Source organism: Spermophilus citellus (assembly GCF_964194105.1).
Source record: "Spermophilus citellus genome assembly, chromosome: X".
NCBI classification, from domain to species: domain Eukaryota; kingdom Metazoa; phylum Chordata; class Mammalia; order Rodentia; family Sciuridae; genus Spermophilus; species Spermophilus citellus.
In genome coordinates this window covers 134,281,859-134,301,662 of record NC_138190.1, presented here as the reverse complement: position 1 = coordinate 134,301,662, position 19,804 = coordinate 134,281,859, and the positions used below count along the sequence as shown (strand labels likewise).

At 40.0% G+C, this 19,804-nt stretch overlaps 1 protein-coding gene across 4 annotated transcripts in view; it reads left to right on the top strand.

The window, feature by feature from the left end:
* FGF13 (fibroblast growth factor 13) overlaps positions 1 to 19,804 on the top strand; it is a 530,503-nt gene that overhangs the window by 308,150 nt on the left and 202,549 nt on the right. For 3 of the 4 annotated variants that reach the window (XM_081276619.1, XM_081276620.1, XM_081276621.1), the window contains exon 3: positions 18,834 to 19,001. The exons of the other annotated variant lie outside the window; for it this stretch is intronic. In XM_081276619.1, the coding sequence (XP_081132745.1) occupies positions 18,834 to 19,001 (168 nt within the window). The remainder of the gene's footprint in view (positions 1 to 18,833; positions 19,002 to 19,804) is intronic. 4 annotated transcript variants of the gene reach the window in all.

The following is a 19,804-nucleotide window of genomic DNA, read 5'->3' as shown; positions in this document are numbered from 1 at the left end:
ATTTTGCCATGAAAAAGGAAGTGAAGTTTGGATATATAGTGGAGATGAAAAGATTAGAAAATGGATATTTGGGATGTTTACACAGCATGGTGAATATAATTAAGACCACAAAATTGTCCACTAAAATTGTTTAAAATAGCAAGTTTTAGATTACTGATATTTGATGATTCAAATTTTACAGAGATAGAATTTTTTTTCCAATTAAAAATAACTTTATTAAATAATAACTTTATTAAAAATAAAGTTATTTAAGATGCAGTAAAAGTGTTTTCAAATCATTTTTTGTCTAAATAAATAAAGATGACCACAAATAAATCTCTACTAGGAATAGACAGGGTCTCACTAGACAGGGTCTCATTAAGTTGCTTAGGGGCTCACTAAGTGGCTGTGGCTGGCCTTGAACTTGTGATCCTCCTGCCTCAGCCTTCTGAGTCACTGGGATTATAGTCATGTGTCACCACGCCTGACTATGGTAATCTTGTTTTATAGAACACATAGACCCACCTGAGCTAATCTTGATCCATCACCACAGCTTATTTCTTCAACCTTAATAGTCAAAGCCTCAAAGCAATAGCACATTTCTGGCTAGTAACATCTCTGAGTGAAGTTTTCTGGAGGGCATAGCATGGTTGGTTCCTCTGCCCATGATCTTACAAGACCTAATCAAGGTATTTCCTGGATGATGTGTGTCTATGATGGTCAAAGTGATCTAAACTCATGATTGTTGGCTGGGTTCAGTTGCTTATGGTTGTGGAATTGACATCCCATTTGTTGCTGGATGTTACCCAGTCCATTCTCAACTCCTAGGGACTGCACAGAGTTCCTTGTTCCTGTGGCATCTTACTTCTTTAGGGGCAACCACTGCATCTCTATTAATGCCTTCACCTAATTGAGTCAGGCCCATCCAGATTAATGTCCCTTTTGATGTACTCACCATCAACTCATCTGGAATATGAATTACATCTTAAAAATCATCTTTGCCTTTGCCATATCCTCTTCACTAAAAGAATATCATAGCTTCTGTTTACAATTTAAGGAATCAAGCATCAGTCTAGAATGTGTACCCCATACCTTGGGACTATTACCCAACGTTGGCAAAAGATGGGCAGAAGGATGAGTTTTACAACAAAACTAATGTAGCTAGGTCAAACTTTGGTTGAAGAAATGCACAAGTATTCCCTTCCTGTTCTCCAGCTTGCTATAGTGGCTGTTTGCGTTTGTCAGGGCTCTTCAGAGAAAGGGAACCAACCAATAAAGTTTGTGTATGTGTGTAGATAGGTGTACACATTAAGAATTGCTCTCACATGATTAAAAATGCAGGTTAAGGGCCTAGGGTCATAGCTCAGTGGTAGAGTGTTTGCCTAGCATGTGTAAGGCACTAGGTTTGATTCTCAGCACCACATTTAAATAAATAAATATCCATTGACAACTTAAAAAAAGAAGGCAGGTAAGTTCTAAGATCTGTAGGATCAGCTGGTGAGCTGGAGATCCAAGAGGAGCTTCAGTTCTAATTCTAAGGCAAGTGAAAAGTAATGACTTGGTTCGACAAGTAACAATCACTATGACTCATTATATTGTCAACCATTTTATTCTATTCAAGTCTTCAACTGCTGAGACAAGGCCAGCCCACATTAGGAAAGACAATCTGCTTTACTCAGTCTACTGATTTAAAAAATACCCCAAAGACACACCCAGAATAATACTTGACCAAATATCAGGACACCACATTTCCCAGGCAAGTTAACCCATGTTGTTCTTTAGTAGCTGCATGGCCTTTACCCTGATAAGTGGAATTAATCCAATGATCATGCTATCTGGTGTCACTGAGATTCTACTGTTCTATGAACCTGCGTTCAGGGTGGAGACAACTTTTTCAGGCTATTTCCTGAACCCATTGCTGTGGCACATTTCAGGGATGTTACAGTGCTTTAGGCGATGAGCCTCCAGTGAGCCAGTGGGCAAACAGAATCCAGCTGAGTGATGAGGCATAAAGGGAAATGATGACACCAGGAGCAGGGACAAGAGGCCTTTCCTTCCTAGAGTTCATCAGTTAGGCATGTCTGTTGCCCCTTCTGTCTACTCGCCTCTGCCATTTTGTCCATCCATTGTACCTACTCAATATGGATATCAGAAAAGATAACCACATTCCTGTTCTGCTCACCAGAAATTTGGAACAGAATTTCCAAAACTCCCCGAAGAACAGAGAAAATTGTAGAGAAACAGACTGCTGAAAAATGTTGGGAATCCAAGTTGCATGTAGATGTATCCATGAACCTTGAGGCTTTCTAGATTTGAATGTGAGCCACCCTGCTTTCAGCCTAAAACATTGTTTTCCAGTTCACCATAGCTTCACCTTAAGATGTTTTTGCAAGATAGGGATCTGAGTCAAATGACATCTTGAGTAGCTGAGAATATCCCACATGCATTATGCTCGTGTTGGAATGGTTGTCACTTAAACACGTATTACACAAAGACTTGGGGAGAGAAAGGAAGAGTGAACCACTCTCAAAATGACTCTAAAAGGTTTGAGATTCTTCTGCATGTCATAGGAACTCTAAAGATATCTGTTCAACCACTCAGCAATTAAATATCCATTTGGATGGGAGAGAATTTATGAAGAATATTTGCCCTGGCTTTCCTAAAAGCAGTTTTGAACTCCTCTTTAGTACCCACTAGGGAGGATGCAGAGGCCCATCTTTAGTATGAGAACTGGGAAGTGGTTCTACTCCCTCACCTATTGAAATATGCTGCTCTTCCGCTCCAGAAGAGCGGCATATTTCAATTTCTAGATGACAGCAACAGGTATTCCCAAAAGACCAGGTGTTCACTATACATCTTACAAAAGCAAAACTTGGAGGTGTGTCAGTGGGGAGCTGTTAAGGGCCTTCAGAAAAAGACAGGGAGGTCAGATTTGGGAAGCTCCTGCTGCCTCCTGATGTGAACACTTGGCTTCAATGCCATTGCAGAGAAATGTGTTCACAGTTGCATTTGCCCCTTGCTAGCGTTCCTGTTCCCATGTGTGTCTGGCATGATCTTTCCCCAGCTGCTGCTCTGAATCAGGGCTTTTGACAAGATTCCTGTGGGACTACAGCAACATCAGTCAGTAACTAGTGACTTCCACAGCAGCAGAAGAAGGTTTTTTAAATGAATGTGGTGGTATGTACCTTCCATGTGTTAGGGAGCAAGTTGGTACTCATTCATTGTGCCCCTCCCTACTACCCAGAATTTTCTTTATTCCTTCCTGCTGCTTTTCCTGGCCTAGGAGTGAAGGTCTCTGCTACTGTTCTTGGCTACAAAGAAAAGTGGACCAGAGCCAGATTGACCAGCAGAGCTTGACAGTGGAGATATTGGAGGCTTCTCCAGTATCCTGCAGGCTATGATTGTGAGTTTTCACAAATATGGCTGGGAGGTGTGGGGAGCAAAAAACACAACCCCAAACCCGTTCTTACTCCTCTGTCCAAGTTGTGAACAAATTAATAAATGAGTCAAAACAGACAGGTGTATGGAAAGCAAAATATCTTCTATATTCCTAGTAAAGTTAGTGTTGGAGGAAGAGACTTTTTCTGTGGAGCCCCAGAATTAGAGCTAATCTGGTTGCAGACAACTAAGTCAGAGCACACCTCTATTTTCCTCTCCCACCCTTACCTGACCCAGGCCCTCCACCTAGGAAACGTAAGGCCAGCGGAAAAAAGAAGGAACTGGCTATGAATGCTGGTTTCTCTTTCACCACTTCAGTCTACTGCTTTCAGAAAAAAAAAAAACTGAATAATGTGGCCAAAGAAGGGCAGAAATGTTATACTAATGAGCTTCCTAGTGAAGAAAACATCATGGAGAGGAAAGCATTCCCACACCTCACTTAAACTCAGGAACAGATTTTTAGGTCATGTGGTCAACTTCCCTTGAGGCCATCTGGACTTATCCAATGAAGAGCAGTAGCTCAGCTGGGCTAGGAACCCAAGCACCTGGCTTCCAACATGGCTTTACCACCATTCATTTCCCTTACTAGCACCTGAAGTGTTATATTTGTTTGGTGGAACCTTTGGCATAAATATAGAAGAAAATGTGGTTGGCCCTCCATATCCATGGGTTTTATACCTGAAGGTTCCTTACCTGCATATTAACCAATTACCAATCAAAAATATTTGAAAAAAATGATCTGTACTGAACATGTATAGACTGTTTTCTTGGCATTATTCCCTAAATGGAACAGGATAACAATGATTTCTATAGCATTAATATTGTATTAGGATTTAGAGGTAATATAGTGATGGCCCATATAAACAGCCTTCCTGTTCCCTTTATGATCTCATCTCATACCAGTGTCTCCCTCAATATCTTAGTTCAAATTCCAGCCACATTGGTCTTCTTCATTTTCTGCAAAAACAGCAATTTACACTGTTAATGTTTTATTTGTTTTGATACTGAGTATTGAACCCATGGGTGCTCTAGCACTGAAGCTACATCCACAGCCCGTTAAATCTTTTTTTTATTATTATTATTTTGAAACAGGGACTCACTAAGTCTCTGAGGCTGGCCTTGGAGTTCTAATCCTCCTGCTTCAGCCTCCCAAGACTCTGTGATTACAGGAATGAACCTCCAGGCCCTACTGTGATTCACACTCTTATCTTAGGAACTTTGTATTTTTGTTCCCTCTGCTGGTGACACTCTTGCCCTTCATATCTCCATGGCTCACTCTCTTCTGCACTTCCTCCAAACCTGTGCTTGGATATCTCCTTCTCAGTGAGGTCTTCTATATCGTCTTTATGACACTAAAATGCACTGTAGTAACAGAAAGCTAGCTGATATATTAGGTGCTTAACTCATTAAAAACGTTTCACACATGGGTCTTAAAGCAATTCATAGAAGTTCACTTCTAATTAGAGACTCCAAGATCCTTGATGGTGTGACCTTAGTGATTTGTGTATTATATTTATTGTCCCCCACCAATGTGTAAAATCCATGACAGACGGGGGTTTTTGCCAATCTCTTTTTCATACCTGCTGTATACCTTAGGTCTCTAATGCTATGTGGCATATAGTAAGTTCCCAGTAAATATTTGTTGAAACAAAGTTGAAAATATTATGGGAGGGAATGGAAATGGAAAACCTTAAAGGAAGTATTTTTTTTCTTCTTAGTTTAAAGATGGTGAAGATATATTAATTACACATATAATATTTGGTTATTGTCATTAAAATAACTAGATGATTTACAGGCTTTAGAACCTATTTAGTTTTTTAGTGTTAAGGTTTGAATATTGTATTAGTTTTCAATTGCTCCCATAACATATTACCATAAACTTAATGGCTTAAACCACAGACATTTATTCTTTTTTTATTGGTTGTTCAAAACATTACAGATCTCATGATATATCATCTTTCATACATTTGACTCAATTGGGTTATGAACTCCCATTTTTACCCCAAATACAAATTGCAGAATCACATCGATAGTAGGGGATAGGAAAGGTAGCAGAATACAACAGTCACTTATATGCCATTAGGTAAAAATGTGAGTGTGTAACCGGTGTAACAGACATTTATTCTTTACATTTCTCCAGGCCAAAAGTAAGGTCTTGGAATAGCTGCATTCCATTTTTGGAAGCTTATTTTTGTCTTTAGCTGAATTCAGCTCTTCATGGGACAGAGATCCCTCTTTCCTTTTGCTGGCTGTCAACTGAGGGCCATTCCCAACTTCTCAAGTGAAAGTGTATTCCTCAGCTCATGGCCCCCTTCCTCTGTCCTCAGAGGTGCCAGTGGCAAAGAAAGTCCTCTCTTTTCATCTCTTCAGCCTCCCCTTCCTTTTTATCTCTTTGACATACTCTTCTACCTACCCTTTTAAGACTTCATGTCATTACATTGGGTCTACTTGGATAATCTAATTTCCCTACACTTAAAGGCCATCTGATTGGCAACCTTAAATCAACCTGTTGCTTTAAGTAACATAGTCACAGGTTCCAGGGATTCAAAGTTGAGCATTTTGGTGGGTGTCATTATTGAGCCTACTGCAAATGAACAAATGGATATGTGATAGGGTCTGGTGGGTATGGCATGGGCTGGGTTTGGGTTCCAGCTCTCCAACTTCAGAGCTGGATTACTTGGAAAATCTTCCTTAACCTCATTGACATTCAGATTTGTGTGTATTGAATGGGAACAATAATATTATCTGCCACATGGGTTGCTGCCAGTATTGAATATGATATGTGAAAGTAAATGATATGTATCCGGAATTCTATTTTACTGTTTTAAAAACACAGAGTCTTCCTTTTGTTCTAAATCTGAGCACCAAACCCAGCTTAGAGCCCACCTTGGAAAATCTTACCTTTAAATGGAAAAAAGGAGACCAAGTATTCCTTTGCTAAAACCTCACCAAAGCAGCTGGGTTTACAGGGAATGAGGGGGAAGTTAAATACAAGTGCTTATGATTCATTTACAACTAAATCATTAAATGCTATTTTAAGGACATTTGATGGCTCGAGGCTTTTAAAATAATCGTAATGCCTTTTTCTTAAATAGAAATGCTGCCAAGTGTAAACAAACTCAAATACCATTTGCTTAAAGATTCTTCTCAAACAAATTTGGAGTGGGTTCTAACCTGGCACAATATACCCTTCCATCTGAATTCCCCGCAGGAATTCCTGAGAAGCAGCGCCAGCTCTGTTTACTGAATGGGGAGTTAGAAGCAGTGGCAGGCATGAGTGCAAAGAAAAGTACCCATCTAATTGGAATGTTTCTTTCTTTATTAGAATTATTTTCTGGATTTCAATTATTTTAATTGGGAGCCATTTTTTGGTGCTTTCCATTAGCTAAAAATGTGCTTCTTTTGACTATCTAAGGGGGATGAATTCCTTAGCATATAGGTAGAAAACTGCACCTCCTGGAGGTGCTGAGGACCATTTGAGCTTGCAAATTGATGAATGACTTTGAGGTCAAATTGAACTAATTGCCTTTTGATGAGCTTGTGACTAACTAGGGAGAGAAGAATCTAAACAGTGTATATTTTATATGAAATGAGAGAAGCCAGGACTCATGTGTTGATTAAGTGGAAGAAGCTTTTCTTCCCCTTCTTTCTCAGCCTTCCTCATCCACTTACCCTACTCCCATCACTAGCACAGCCATATTCTGTGGAAAGCCTGGGAGCACAAGGCCATGAAGATATGCACAGATCATAGTTTTTGAGAGATGTTTTTATGGCTGAGCCTATTTATTAGTATTTGCTTTATGGTTCTTGCTGAAGGGTCAGTCAAGATGGGTCACTAATGTATGTATCAATGTATTATTTTATATCTTTACTTATTGATTTATGTGGGGCTGAGGATGGAACCCAGGGCCTCACACATGCTAGGCAAGCACTCTATCACTGAGCCACAACCCCAGCCCTGAAGTGATTTTTTTTATCTATATCCTTGAAGTTGAAAGGAGGCACCAGTAGGTGACAGAAGCACATATGAGCACAGAAAAACGGTCACAAGGGAAGGAAGAGAACTATGACTGCTTGAAAATACAAGCATTTCGTGATTCATAGAAAGCAACATTAGTTTCCTTCTTCAATGCTTTCAGAGGCAGGAGAGTTATGGAGAAGTAGAGGTGAGCCAGATGGCACTAGTCACTCTCCCAATTGTCTAATTTTTAAATAACCTTGTAGTATAATTTTCCAGCCACAAGCACAAGGACCAAGGAATTACTGGCAGCCAACAGAACCTGTGAAATGGGATTTTCTGAGCTCCCAGGATATCTTAGGAGGCTTGGGGTAACTACCAGGATCAAACTTCTCCCTTGGCCCATGAGATCTGCATCAGGGATTAGCTTTCGAAATTTGAAGTGCAAGTGTGAAGAGTGTGAGGGGGATAGAGAGGGGGAGCCAGTGCAGGATTCCTGTCTGTGCCATGTGTGTGAGAAGGTGTGATATGGAGGTGCACATGCCCTAGACAGGCTATAAGGCTTCAGAGTGTGCTTGGGAGTATACTGGCACATAAACCTCAGTCCTCTGAGATGTAGTACTCTAGAAATGGAAATGACTGAGGAGGAGAAAATAGACTTGCTCTAGCAATTTAGTTTGTGATGTTCCCTGAAAAAGGTCTTAAGATCAAAGTCTGGGAAGACTTTAGCTCAAAAAGTGTCTGTGAATAGCTCTGACATCATTTCAAGATCCTAACTGGAGTGTCTGTACTAATAGTAGTTAAAAGCAAAAGCATGTGTTAAGCCACATACACATGCATGTGTGTGCGCGCGCGCGCACACACACACACACGGGTCAGAGTTGGCTAAAACAACATGCACAGAGCATGAATGAAACCATGTGACCTCCCTTGAATGAAACCAGTGACCTCCATTATTATCCATGGAGAAAGATGTAAAATTTAGTACAAAAGTGATGCATGGAATCAGTCTGTAAGTAGTTTTTAAAAGCTGCAGAGGTATTCAGTCCCTAGTACATTGGGCCAGGAATACTTTGCATTAATAACAAGACAGTTGAGACCAGATAAAATTTGTCGATGAAGCCAGTCACAATTAAACATTTTCAAGAAATTCCAGATGACATTTTGAAAGAAATATGGCTTAGGCTCATCAGTCAGTCTGATAATCCATGAGCAATACATCCATCTTTTTTCTTCCTTGGGTCATTCCTGCTATTTTCACCAAATAGTTAAGTGAAGATCGTGGAAAGGACTTTGTGGATTAGCGAGGATATAGGTGGTTGGTGTTTTTTCCCCCTTGTGAAAGACATTATCAATGTTAACTTAAGGTCAGGCTCATTTGATGCTTAGGGAATTCTAAATACACATGGAGTACCTATAATGATGTTTTTGTCAGCTTTTTTTTTTGTCACTGTGACCAAAAGACCTTAGAAGAATAATTAGAGAAGGGAAAATTCACTTGGGGAGGGGGGCTCAAGGTTTCAGACGTTTCAGTCCATAGATGGCTCACTTCACTCTTGGGGCCTGAGATAAAACAGAACATCATAGCAGAAGTGTGTGGTGGTGGAAAGTAACTCAGGATATGATGATCAGGAAACAGAATTCTGCTCAACAAGGACAAAATATAAACCCCAAAGGCATGCTCCCAGGGACCCACTTCCTCCAGCCACATCCTGCCTACTTTACCACTCATTTAATCCCTATCAGGGGATTAATGCACTGATTAGGCTAAGCCTCTCATAACTCAATCATTTTATTTCTAACCCTTCTTGCATTATCTCACACGTGAGCTTGTGGGGGACACCTCACTTCCAAACCATAACACAAGGTCTAGATGTTGTGCTAGCTACTTCACTCACATTATGCTTTAAAACTGGTAAAACAACTCTAAGGAGTTCAATGTTGTCAATCAGTAGTGTCATCTGTAAAATGTAGGAAACTGACTTATCCAGGGTCATTTAGGAGGTGGCCGAGGTACTCCCTCTTGCACCCCAGGCCTGGGTTTCCATGAATATACATTTAACTCTGCCCAAAGAAAAGTTGGGGCTCAGGAGAAAATGAATGAATCTATACTTAATACCAATTATGTGCCAACCACGGTGCCAGAGGTATCTCAAACTTTGTGCACAGCAATCACTTTACAATCTTATAAAAATATGGATTCCAATTCTGTTGAATTGGAATTTGCAGAGCTGAGAGTCTGCATGTATAACAACCTCTCAGGTGACACCAAAAAGGGATGACAGGGTCCAAAGAAACTTTCACATGATCTTCACTTTAGTTTCTAGCCAAAGTAGGGAGAATGACCCAGGGGAGAAAAAACGATGGTGTACTGCTCATGGATCATCATTTTGACTGACAATCAAAAGTCATATTTCTTTCAAAGTGCCATCTGGTTGTGTGTGTGTGTGTTTTTTTTTAAATGTTGAATTGTGACTGACTGCCTCAAAAAAATTATATTTGTTCTCACTTGGGAGACCAGCTATCACTCTATTTCTATGGGGGAAGAAACAGCCCCAAAGAGAATACATGGCTTACCCAAATTTATGGTAATGGTAAGTAGTACAGGGCTATGATTTGAACCTGGAACAGGTTGAGTTTAAGGACACTGCTAGTATACCATACTGTACTACTCCTGGAGAGATACATTTGTATTCCACACTTGATCAAAAAGCCTGGCACTTTAAAGTCCTAGCTTCCTGTAGAGCTTTTCCTTTTTTTCTTCAGAAAACATCTTTTTCAGTTAATTGTGCTTACACTTGTGGGTTTTTCTCTTTCTCATTCAATTAAACATATTGCTTTGTCACCCTCAGTACACCTTGGAACCACCTGGGGAACTCATTAGACTACCAAGGCCCAAACCCCACTCATAGACCAATTAAACCATAGTCTCTGGAGGTTGGTCCTGTGTATGGACACTGTCTAAAAAGCTCCCCAGGTGATTTTGTTGTGCAGCTATAAGAATACTGAATTGTAGGATTTAAAGAAACAATTTCTGGAAAATATCACCCAGTTCCCTTTTTTATGATGTCCAAGAGGAAGGTCATGTATATTTAGCCAGTTTCCAGCAAGTTTTGTAGTGAGTTTTTGCTATCATTTTGTGCCTGTGAACTTTGAGTTCCCCAAGGTTTCAGCTAATGTAAAGTTTTACATGGTTCTATGTGAACCCTAAAGGTCTCTGTATGGGCTCCTATAGATGAGGAGACCATGAAGGAACTGATGAGGAGGTACCAAGGTGGAGAGATGGAGCTTCATGGATTGCCTTTAGGGCAAGACACGTGTTGGAAGTCTTGACTCACTCACCAACCTAAAATCATTAGGGGCATTAAGAAAAATTCAGTTTGGTTTTATTCAGTTAAATAAAACTGCCTAGTGAGGATATATTCATTTATACATTTTTAAAGATGAGAACACAGGGAAGGGTTGTATTAATTCTGTAGTAGAGCTCTGAGTAATCCATCATGGTGGTTCAAGCCGGAAGAGGGCTGCTTGTGTAGTGATATGTGCCACTGTGACAATTTAAACAGTAAATAGCACCACTTCACAACTGAACAAGGGTTAACGGAAGCCTAGACTGAGCTCTGGAAAGAGATGGAAATAATAAGATAATCAGGGACCTGAATCTTCCCTCTGGAGAAAAAGAGAAAGGAATTTTCACTGGAGAGAAGGAAGAAAAGCTTTATGTAGAGTAGTAATTCTCAACTCTGGCAATGCAGTCAAAACACCTGAGGAGCTTTGAAACCTTCCAGTGCTCAGGCTACAGCCAGGAAATGCTGCTAGTTTAATTAATCTGTCTTGCCACCATGGTTATTTTAGTTTTTAAAAGTCCCACAGGTGCTTCTAATGCTCAGTCACAGCTGAGAATCACTGGTGTAGACTGCATTTGCACTGGACAAGAGATAATGTAGACAGGTACAGGTGAGTACAGAGAGACAGAACTGGTATCTTGGGGATATTGGTTCTCCAAGTGTGATCCCTGACCAACAGCAGCATCACCATCTGGGAACTTGTGAGAAATGCCCATTGTCAGGCTCTATGCCAATCCACTGCAATCAGTAACTCTGGGGGTGGGACACAGCCATCTGGGTCTTAACGAGTTCTCTAGGTAAGTGTCTCATATGCTTAAATTTGATTTGGAGTTGAAGAGCATTTATGGGAGGGGAGTACAATGAGATATGACTAGAAAGTTGAAAGTTACAGGCTGGTATCAATTCTTCTAACTATACCATGGGGCTGTACAGCAATACCCAACATACTATGGTAGAATGTACTTCTCTCTAATCTTGCCATATTCTTATCACATGCTTAAAATTATAGCAGGGATAAGGTATGTGTCATTCATGCTAGGGCAGAGGACACCTGGAAGCACACTCTTCTCTGCTGGTTGGAAGCTGCCCTTTTCTTCTTGATGGATTCATTTGTGTCTTTAGCAGGCAGTTGTATCCTCTCTGGGTACATGGGCCATTATATGATGAGGAGCCCAGGCTTGGAGGGAACTTCTGTCATAATGCCAAAGAAGGTACCCCCAGCTCTCCCTTCTTGCTTCTAATTCCTAAGTCAGATTTTGGTTGGCTGGGCCCACCTATGATACACAGAAGGCCCTTGAGAGTACACACTAAGTCCCAACCAATGGCACTCACTTAGGAAAGTCTTTGCCCTAAGATGACTAAGGGCTCTATTGATGTATAGAGGGCTTTCCACTTTGCCAGTCAGAGGGGTTCTTTTCCCTGGATGACTGGCATGCTCACCAGTGCATCCCATTCTCTCCCTGGTCTGTGTGGGTCAAGCTCCCTTGAATGTCATAAAGGGACATCTGGGATTAGTGCTACAAAGATGACTGTAGCTTAGAGAGACTACCCATCTTCAAGTCCACTGATTCTCAACTAAGACATTATGGCTTCAGTGGGTGTGGTAGGAGTCATTTGGCAATGTTTGGAGACATTTTTGGTTGTCACCATGGAGGAGGGTGCTACTGGCATCTAGCAGGTGAAAGTTAGGGATGCTGCCCTACCACAAGGCACAGAACAGCACCCCAAAACAAAGAATTATTAGGCCTCAAATGGTCAAAGTACCAATGTGTTCAATGTTGTGAAACCCTGGTCCAGTCAAAATCTCTTATTTCTGAAATGAGGAAACCGAGGTTCAGAGCAGTAAAGTGGCATTCCATAGGTCATACAGAAAGTGTTGAGTAAGGGTGAGGTACTGATTTTTATCCAGCAGAATGCCGGGCTCAGCAGTTTCGCTCTGGCAGGAATATTGTTTTCTCCACTGCAGTGCCCCCTTACTTTGTGCCTGCTACATGCCAGGCAATGTGCTCTTTCCATTTATTTTCTGTTCAAGGTAGGCACACCTATTCCTAGAAGTAACTCATTTTGTGCATATAAAATTACCATATGCAAAATGTTTTAGGCCATTTGCAAAACAAAGGTATTCTCTAAAGAGACTGAAACATGGTTCTTAAGGTGATATTCTAGACATATATGTGAAAGTAATTATTCTTCTAAATTTTTAGTAAAAGCCTATATTAACCTAAAAGCTGTCCCGAGGCATCACCAGATATACTTCCTAAAAAGTTAAATGGAAATTAACATTTAGGAGATGAAGCTGACCATTTGCATTTTGGGAAGGGTGAGTGAAGAAGGAGAGCATCTTTCAATTGGCTAATGAGTGTGAATTTAGAGTGAGGCCCTATCCTGGACCCCATAAATAATATATGGCAAAGGAGATATATAAAATCCCAGAGTCAGGGTGCTTGTATTCATTCATATATTGAGAGACAAGATAGATAGATAGATAGATAGATAGATAGATAGATAGATAGATAGATAGAATTATTATCCTGACAAGTGGAAACCTAGAAAGGCATTTCTAAGAGGTGTATTCATGAAGTACATAGAAGGGCAGTCAGAGGGAACAGCAAGTCCAAGACCTTGAGGCAAGATAAAGCCCAGAATATTTTAGAGCCTAATGGAATCTAGTGTGAGCAAGAAGGTATATGATGGAATTGAGGAGGTTGGGAGGAATGGGCACCATGGTAAGAAGTTTGCCTTTCATTCTACTCTGAAATGAGCAGAACAACCTGAAGAAAGATGAGATAGACAAAGACCTATGAGTGCTTGAGGTACTGAATAGAGATAGGTGGAGATTATAAAGCAGAATATAACTAAAACTTCAACAAATATGTTAAAGTTATGTCCACCTTTACCAATATTAATGACATTATTAATATTCTCTTTGTTGACTTAAGTTCTTCATGCACATTTAAACCTGCCATCTTATAGTGTCCACTGTGGCAATAAAGCTTAATACCATATTCAGATAAGTAGATAGTTAGGGAGGCAGAATGTGGGTCTAGCACTAACAAATGTTGTGGTTCTATGTATTTTTCAGCATAACAGGTGCTCAGTGACATGGAAGGTTAATTACAGTAATTAATAAATTTTCCTCTCACCTTTTTTTTGCGATCACATGAGGACATTTGGTAATCTGTATATTTTGTCATATTTTCTGTTTCATAGAGGGTTTTAAGTATTTTCTTGTTGGAGTCACTAATATATGTCTAATAACTTTGATTGGTAGTCTCATTGCTAATTTCATTTCTGTTGCCCTGGTGATCTTAGATTTGCTTTGATTTAAATCATGTATCATTAATTATGTTGAGTCATCTTTGTGAAGATTTAATTTAAAAGCAAAAAAAAAAAAACCCAAAACCAAAAATCAGAACCATCAAATAATTGAGGGCTTGTTAACTGCTTCCAGCTTGAAGCCAGTAAACCCTGTGAATTACAGTATTCTGGAGACAGGGGAGGTGCTTTTTCTGGCATTGTCTAAATAGTTTTCTAGGTTGTTTCTGCATACTTTTCTGTCTTTGAATAAAGAAAGAAAAATTGGTTGTAGAAAGAGATAATCATGAAAATGAAGACATACTAAAAGACCTGATCACCATCAATGTATTGATGGTTTTACAAAGTAGTCTACTTTTAGACTTTCTGGCAAACATGCCAGAATCCTGGCTTCTGGGATTTTCCAATAACTTACTGTGTGACTTTTTAAAGCCATTTCCCCTTTCTAAGCCTTATTTTTCTTGTTTTAAAACAAAAAGTTTGCATTAAATTTTCTCTAAAGAAATTTTGTTTGGAATGACATGGAGGATTACATCATATTACTAGATATTTGGCTAGCTGTTTTATATCAATATTTGTTGATATATTTTTGTAAACTAAGAGCTGGACTTACTAAATATGGATACATGATGAACTTTTTAATTAAAAGTACATTTAAACCAAGCATGGCATTGCACAACTACAATCCCAGCTACTTGGGAGGCTAAAACAGGAGGATTTAAAGTTCAAGGCCAGCCTGGGGAATTTGGGGAGACCCTGTCTCAAAATAAAAATAAGAAAATGGGCTCAGGATATAGCTCAATGATAGAGTGTTTGCCTAGCATTTGTGAGGCCCTGAGTTCAATCCCCAATGGTGCAAAAAGCAAACAAACAAAAATGCATTTGAAAGATATAGTATATTGATATTTTAAATATTTATGAGAGGTTAAATATTGCTATAAATTGGTATTTTCATTTTTTTCTAGATTGAAATGGGAATATTTCTGTGAATATGAGTATCTTAGGCCTGGTCAGCAGGCTTGGACTCTACCAAATTCTCTTCTCTTATCATGACTGCTTCTTGTCCCTAATCTTGATTTTTGGTAATTGGCAAGAAGACTACTGAAGGGTGGGGATAGTTCTGTATCAGTCCAGTGTTGCTGATGAGAAATGAAATCTAGATGCAGGCTTACCCACCTAATGCTTAGTTGATAGTACTCTTATTGTAATGGGAACTAGCTCCTGCATAAATTGTGCTTATAACTGTAATTCTACCACTAAGGTCACTTATTCTTGTCACCTCTGTGTCTGAGTATGCCACCTGTCAGTGTCTGTGTGTCTGTGGATGTGTGGATTTGCATGGGTGCACTTGTCTCTTGTAACCCTGTGCTACTTATTCCTGTGGTACTTTGGAATTCTGACAGTGTGGGCTGTGTGGTCAAGACTGAGGGTACTGCTTTGTCAGTGAAAATTCTCCAGAGGCATACCCCTTTGCAGCTATTCTCATGGGGCTCAGCAGCCTTTTGAAAAGGTTGGGGCTCCTGGATACAGAAACCAACCATGAGCCAGTGTTACCACCTTATCTGCCTTGCAGAGTCAAGTTGAACCTCTGAAAGAGGAGGAAACTTTGTATAATTCCAGTGTCTACCTAATCAATGGATATTTTTGACCCTCTACCCCCACCAGGATTGGATAAATCTGTGGTTTGAAAGGGCAAGAGTTTTCACTGAATGAAATGTGAACAAAAGGTTCCAGTGAACAGAGGGAGGAGTCAGAATAGAGGTTGTGGGCAAGAAGGGAATTTACCAGAAGGGGAGAAATGGCTGAGAACAGTGGATTGATCCAGGAAAAGAAGAATCTCATTTTTCCCATTTTGATGAGCCGAATTCCTTGCAACCCCTTACCTTTCTAGAACTGGTGGCCCTTGGAAGCACAGTATCTTCATCCCTTCCTTGGGGAAGTAGAATGGAGCTTCCCACCTGCCTTAGTGCTGGGGTCCTATGGGAAATCCCCTTTCTTTCCTGTTGCTGTCCATTGCACATACAGCTAGTCTCCCACCTGAGGAAGTCCTGGGAATAAGAGGGTTTCATATAATAATTTTTCCTCCAAAATAAATTTAAGTTCAGAGATTTTATAGACCCAAGTGAGATGTTGCTTATAGAATTCCCTTTCTGGTTAGAAAATCCAAAATGTTTCTAGCACATGTGTCAACATAACATCAAGCTGCTGTGAAGTTGACTATTCTTTCTTTTTTTCTGTGTGCCTGACTTGACTGATGTTTGAGGCGTTGAGTAGAGAGACAGTCTGTGACCCAAAGCTGAGCCATTAACTCCCAGATGTTCACGATTTTCAAGGAAATGTTCTATGCCTGTGGTTATTACTCAGATGGCTCCTTAAATGCTCTCATCTTGGCACCTTTTGCACTTGCTAAATTCAATTTGAAGAAAGAACAGGAGAGAGAGGGAATTTTGTGGTACACAATTATCCTGCACTTTCATGACCTTCGTGCTTTCTTCATCATGATGAATTTTGGGGTTAGCCCTGTATCAGTCAGCATGCGGCTTTTGCTGGAATTTTGTTGTATGTTTCACATAACCAGTTGTATCTAATTAAACAATAATGATGGCAGTGTAAGGCATTTTCTGGGAATTAATGACCAGCTGGGAAAAGCTGATGGCTGGAGAGTCAGCCAAAGGCTATTAGCTTTGGTCCACCATTAATCTCCCAAAATGCCCATTTGTGACATCATTGTTGCTATTGAACAATGAAAATGGAAGGCAATTTACCAATATATATATCATGTGCTCCTGAGCAACAACTTTCCTATGCAATCTGCAAAAGTCATTTTTTTTCTTTTTTATCCTCCAATTGCCCTTTAATCTTAAACTGTGTTTTCTATATAGTACTTCATGAAAATGGATTTCTCAGTTTTCATATAATTGTGGGTTTTTTAAAAAAGTGTTCTAATTTGGGGAGTTTTCTTTAAATATTTTGGATGGTAAAAATCAGAATTTGTCTTCAGCTGTGATGCTGAAATTTGATAAGTGTCTATATTATCATAACTATCTGCTCATGGCAGGAAATGTTTGCACATGTTTTGAACAGCAGCTGTTGCTAGCAAAGATGTGTATCCCACAACAAGATCCTGAAAAGTTGCAGTAACATCCCTGGTAGATGAAGGGAACTCTGTGCTGGGAAAAGCTGTGCTGGTGTATCTATAGAATATTTTTGATTACTGCCACTGACTACTAGAGCAAAATAGAGAACTGACTAAAATATTCATAACTTTCTTGCATAATTTAATGACTTATAAAGGATGGCAATGATTCCAAATACAGGCAATCTATCAAGAATTTGTTCCAAACTCATAATATGAATTTAAAAGTTATGTTTGTTTTTAAGCTATTTTCCCCCCAATATGAAAGGAAGTTGTTAAAGCCCATTAAAATCCCAGCCAATGAGCTAGGAATGGTTTGCCAAGCACAGAAACTTCAGATCCCATCTAAATTCAGCCATAAACCATTTATTTTTCACAAACACCACAACATTATTCTCCCCATAAGAAATCTGCTGGTGGTATCTGTCCTCCTAAATGCATGTTAAGTGTATACATTTGGGGGACAAGAATGAGTCAGGAAATCATTAATCACAGCTTTGCAGGCACTGACTCACTCCTGGTGAAAGGGAATAGGCTCATTGGGAAGAGTGTGAAAGAGAAAAAAAAATCCATTCTGGGGTTTGTTCCCTGTTTCTGCAAATGCAGATCGAATTTGTACCCACTTTGGTGGGTGGTTTTCTGACTATAGAATGTAGCAGTGGACCCTATGAAGGCAGACTTCTGGGTTTTACAGGGAAAAAACACTGGTGCTTCACAGGCCTACTTAGGAAACACACATGGGGCCTAGAAAGCAAGGGCAGACTTAGAGGAGCCTGGTGTGCATCTAAAAGGCCAAAATTAGTAAACCAGGCCCTGCTGTTCCACAATCCAATAAGGTAGGTCTTTGATCCATTGATTATTGGGCTATCAGCCAGAATCTGTGGACTTCATTAATGGTTTTTGAACATCTGAAGGGTATTTATCATGGCCCCAGTTCTCTTTGGAAACCAAAGAGCAGAATCCTATATACTTCTGTCAGACTCAGTATACATCTCTTTGAAGTTAGGCCCTCACCAAGAACAGACCAAGAATCATGAGCTGACTCATTGATAATTGGTCAACATTAGGCAGTTTCATCTGTAGATATTTATATTGCATCTCAAATGGAAGCATGTGAGCTCTACATGGTGATAATTTACATACAGCATGGCTATTGATATATCAAGATATTTTATTCATTGCAGGTACAATTTAAAACTGTTAAATTGCACCGAGTGTGGTGGTGCACACCTGTAATCCTGGCAGCTCAGGAGGATTGCATGTTCAAAGCTAGCCTCAGCAATTTATTGAGGCCATAAGAAACTTAGTGAGACCCTGTCTCCCAATTAAAAAAAATTAAAAAGTGACTGTGAATGTGGCTCAGTGGTTAACATGTCCATGGTTTCTATCCCCGATACCAAAAATAAATAAGTTAATAAAACTGTTACATTTTGATTTTACTATCCATACAGGTATACATGATTGAGTAGCTATCTCCAAGGCTTTAGTATTTTAAACTCATCCCCTACAAATAAAATCACCATTATTTGAAGTGTTTCTTTGAAATTTGTGTAGGAAATGTTGTTTCATTAGTCTTTCCCTGGGTGTAGGTTTGGTTTATGATGTTCACTACTTTCATAAAGCTCTAACTTGAGTTCATTTTGTTATGTGGTGACCACAGTTCTGGATGACGCCCCCCCTGGCACACAGGAATACATTATGTTACGGCAAGATTCCATCCAATCTGCGGAATTAAAGAAAAAAGAGTCCCCCTTTCGTGCTAAGTGTCACGAAATCTTCTGCTGCCCGCTGAAGCAAGTACACCACAAAGAGAACACAGAGCCCGAAGGTTTGTGGCCGACACACGCGTGTTTTGCTTGTTTTCTCTCATTCTTCTTTCTTTCTCTCTCCTTTTTTGTTTCTGATTGTGCATTGCCCTCTGGTGTGCTGTGTGTTGTTCGGCCCCTGCTATGACTAGGAGGCCCCCTGGCTCGCCGGTGAATGTGTTATGCAGTCTCAGATGGGACACTGTATAAAACAGTCATCTCTGGCACAGCACGCAGCATCCTCCTGCTTTTTGCAGCTAAAACATTTTCAGTTAGTGTCATGACACTGCCTGGTTTTGGCTGCCAAAGTTGCTTGCTCCTGTAGCCAACATCTGGCCAAGTCTGTTCCCCATCACCTTTCATTCCTGAAACAGCAGTCAGCTGAGGAATGACACTCCTGAAATGAAATAATGAGAAGATTGTTTCAAATTTTCTAACTCTCCTCCACTCCATAAAGCTTCTGCATTGCTCTGGAAGAATGCTCATGATCCACGTAGTTCGCTGAAGTGGGCCCAGACTTCCCATGTAATGCACGTCCAGTTGCACTTTGCCATAGTGAATGCATGCCTGCAGGAGAGTATGAGTAGTTTGTTCTTCTTTTCAGCTCAAGTACAGGTTTGGACAACTCTGCTTGCTGTTACTTAAACTCAGATTAATAAGGTATTCCTTCTAATCCTTGTGACAAAACTCTCTCTGACGTAACTTGCCTGACCAGAAGATATTCATTCATTTGTTCCAACATTTTTGCACCTATCAGATAGGACTGTTTTTCATATTACAAATAAAATATGGTAGGACTGGGGAATGTGGCTCAGTGGCAGAGTGC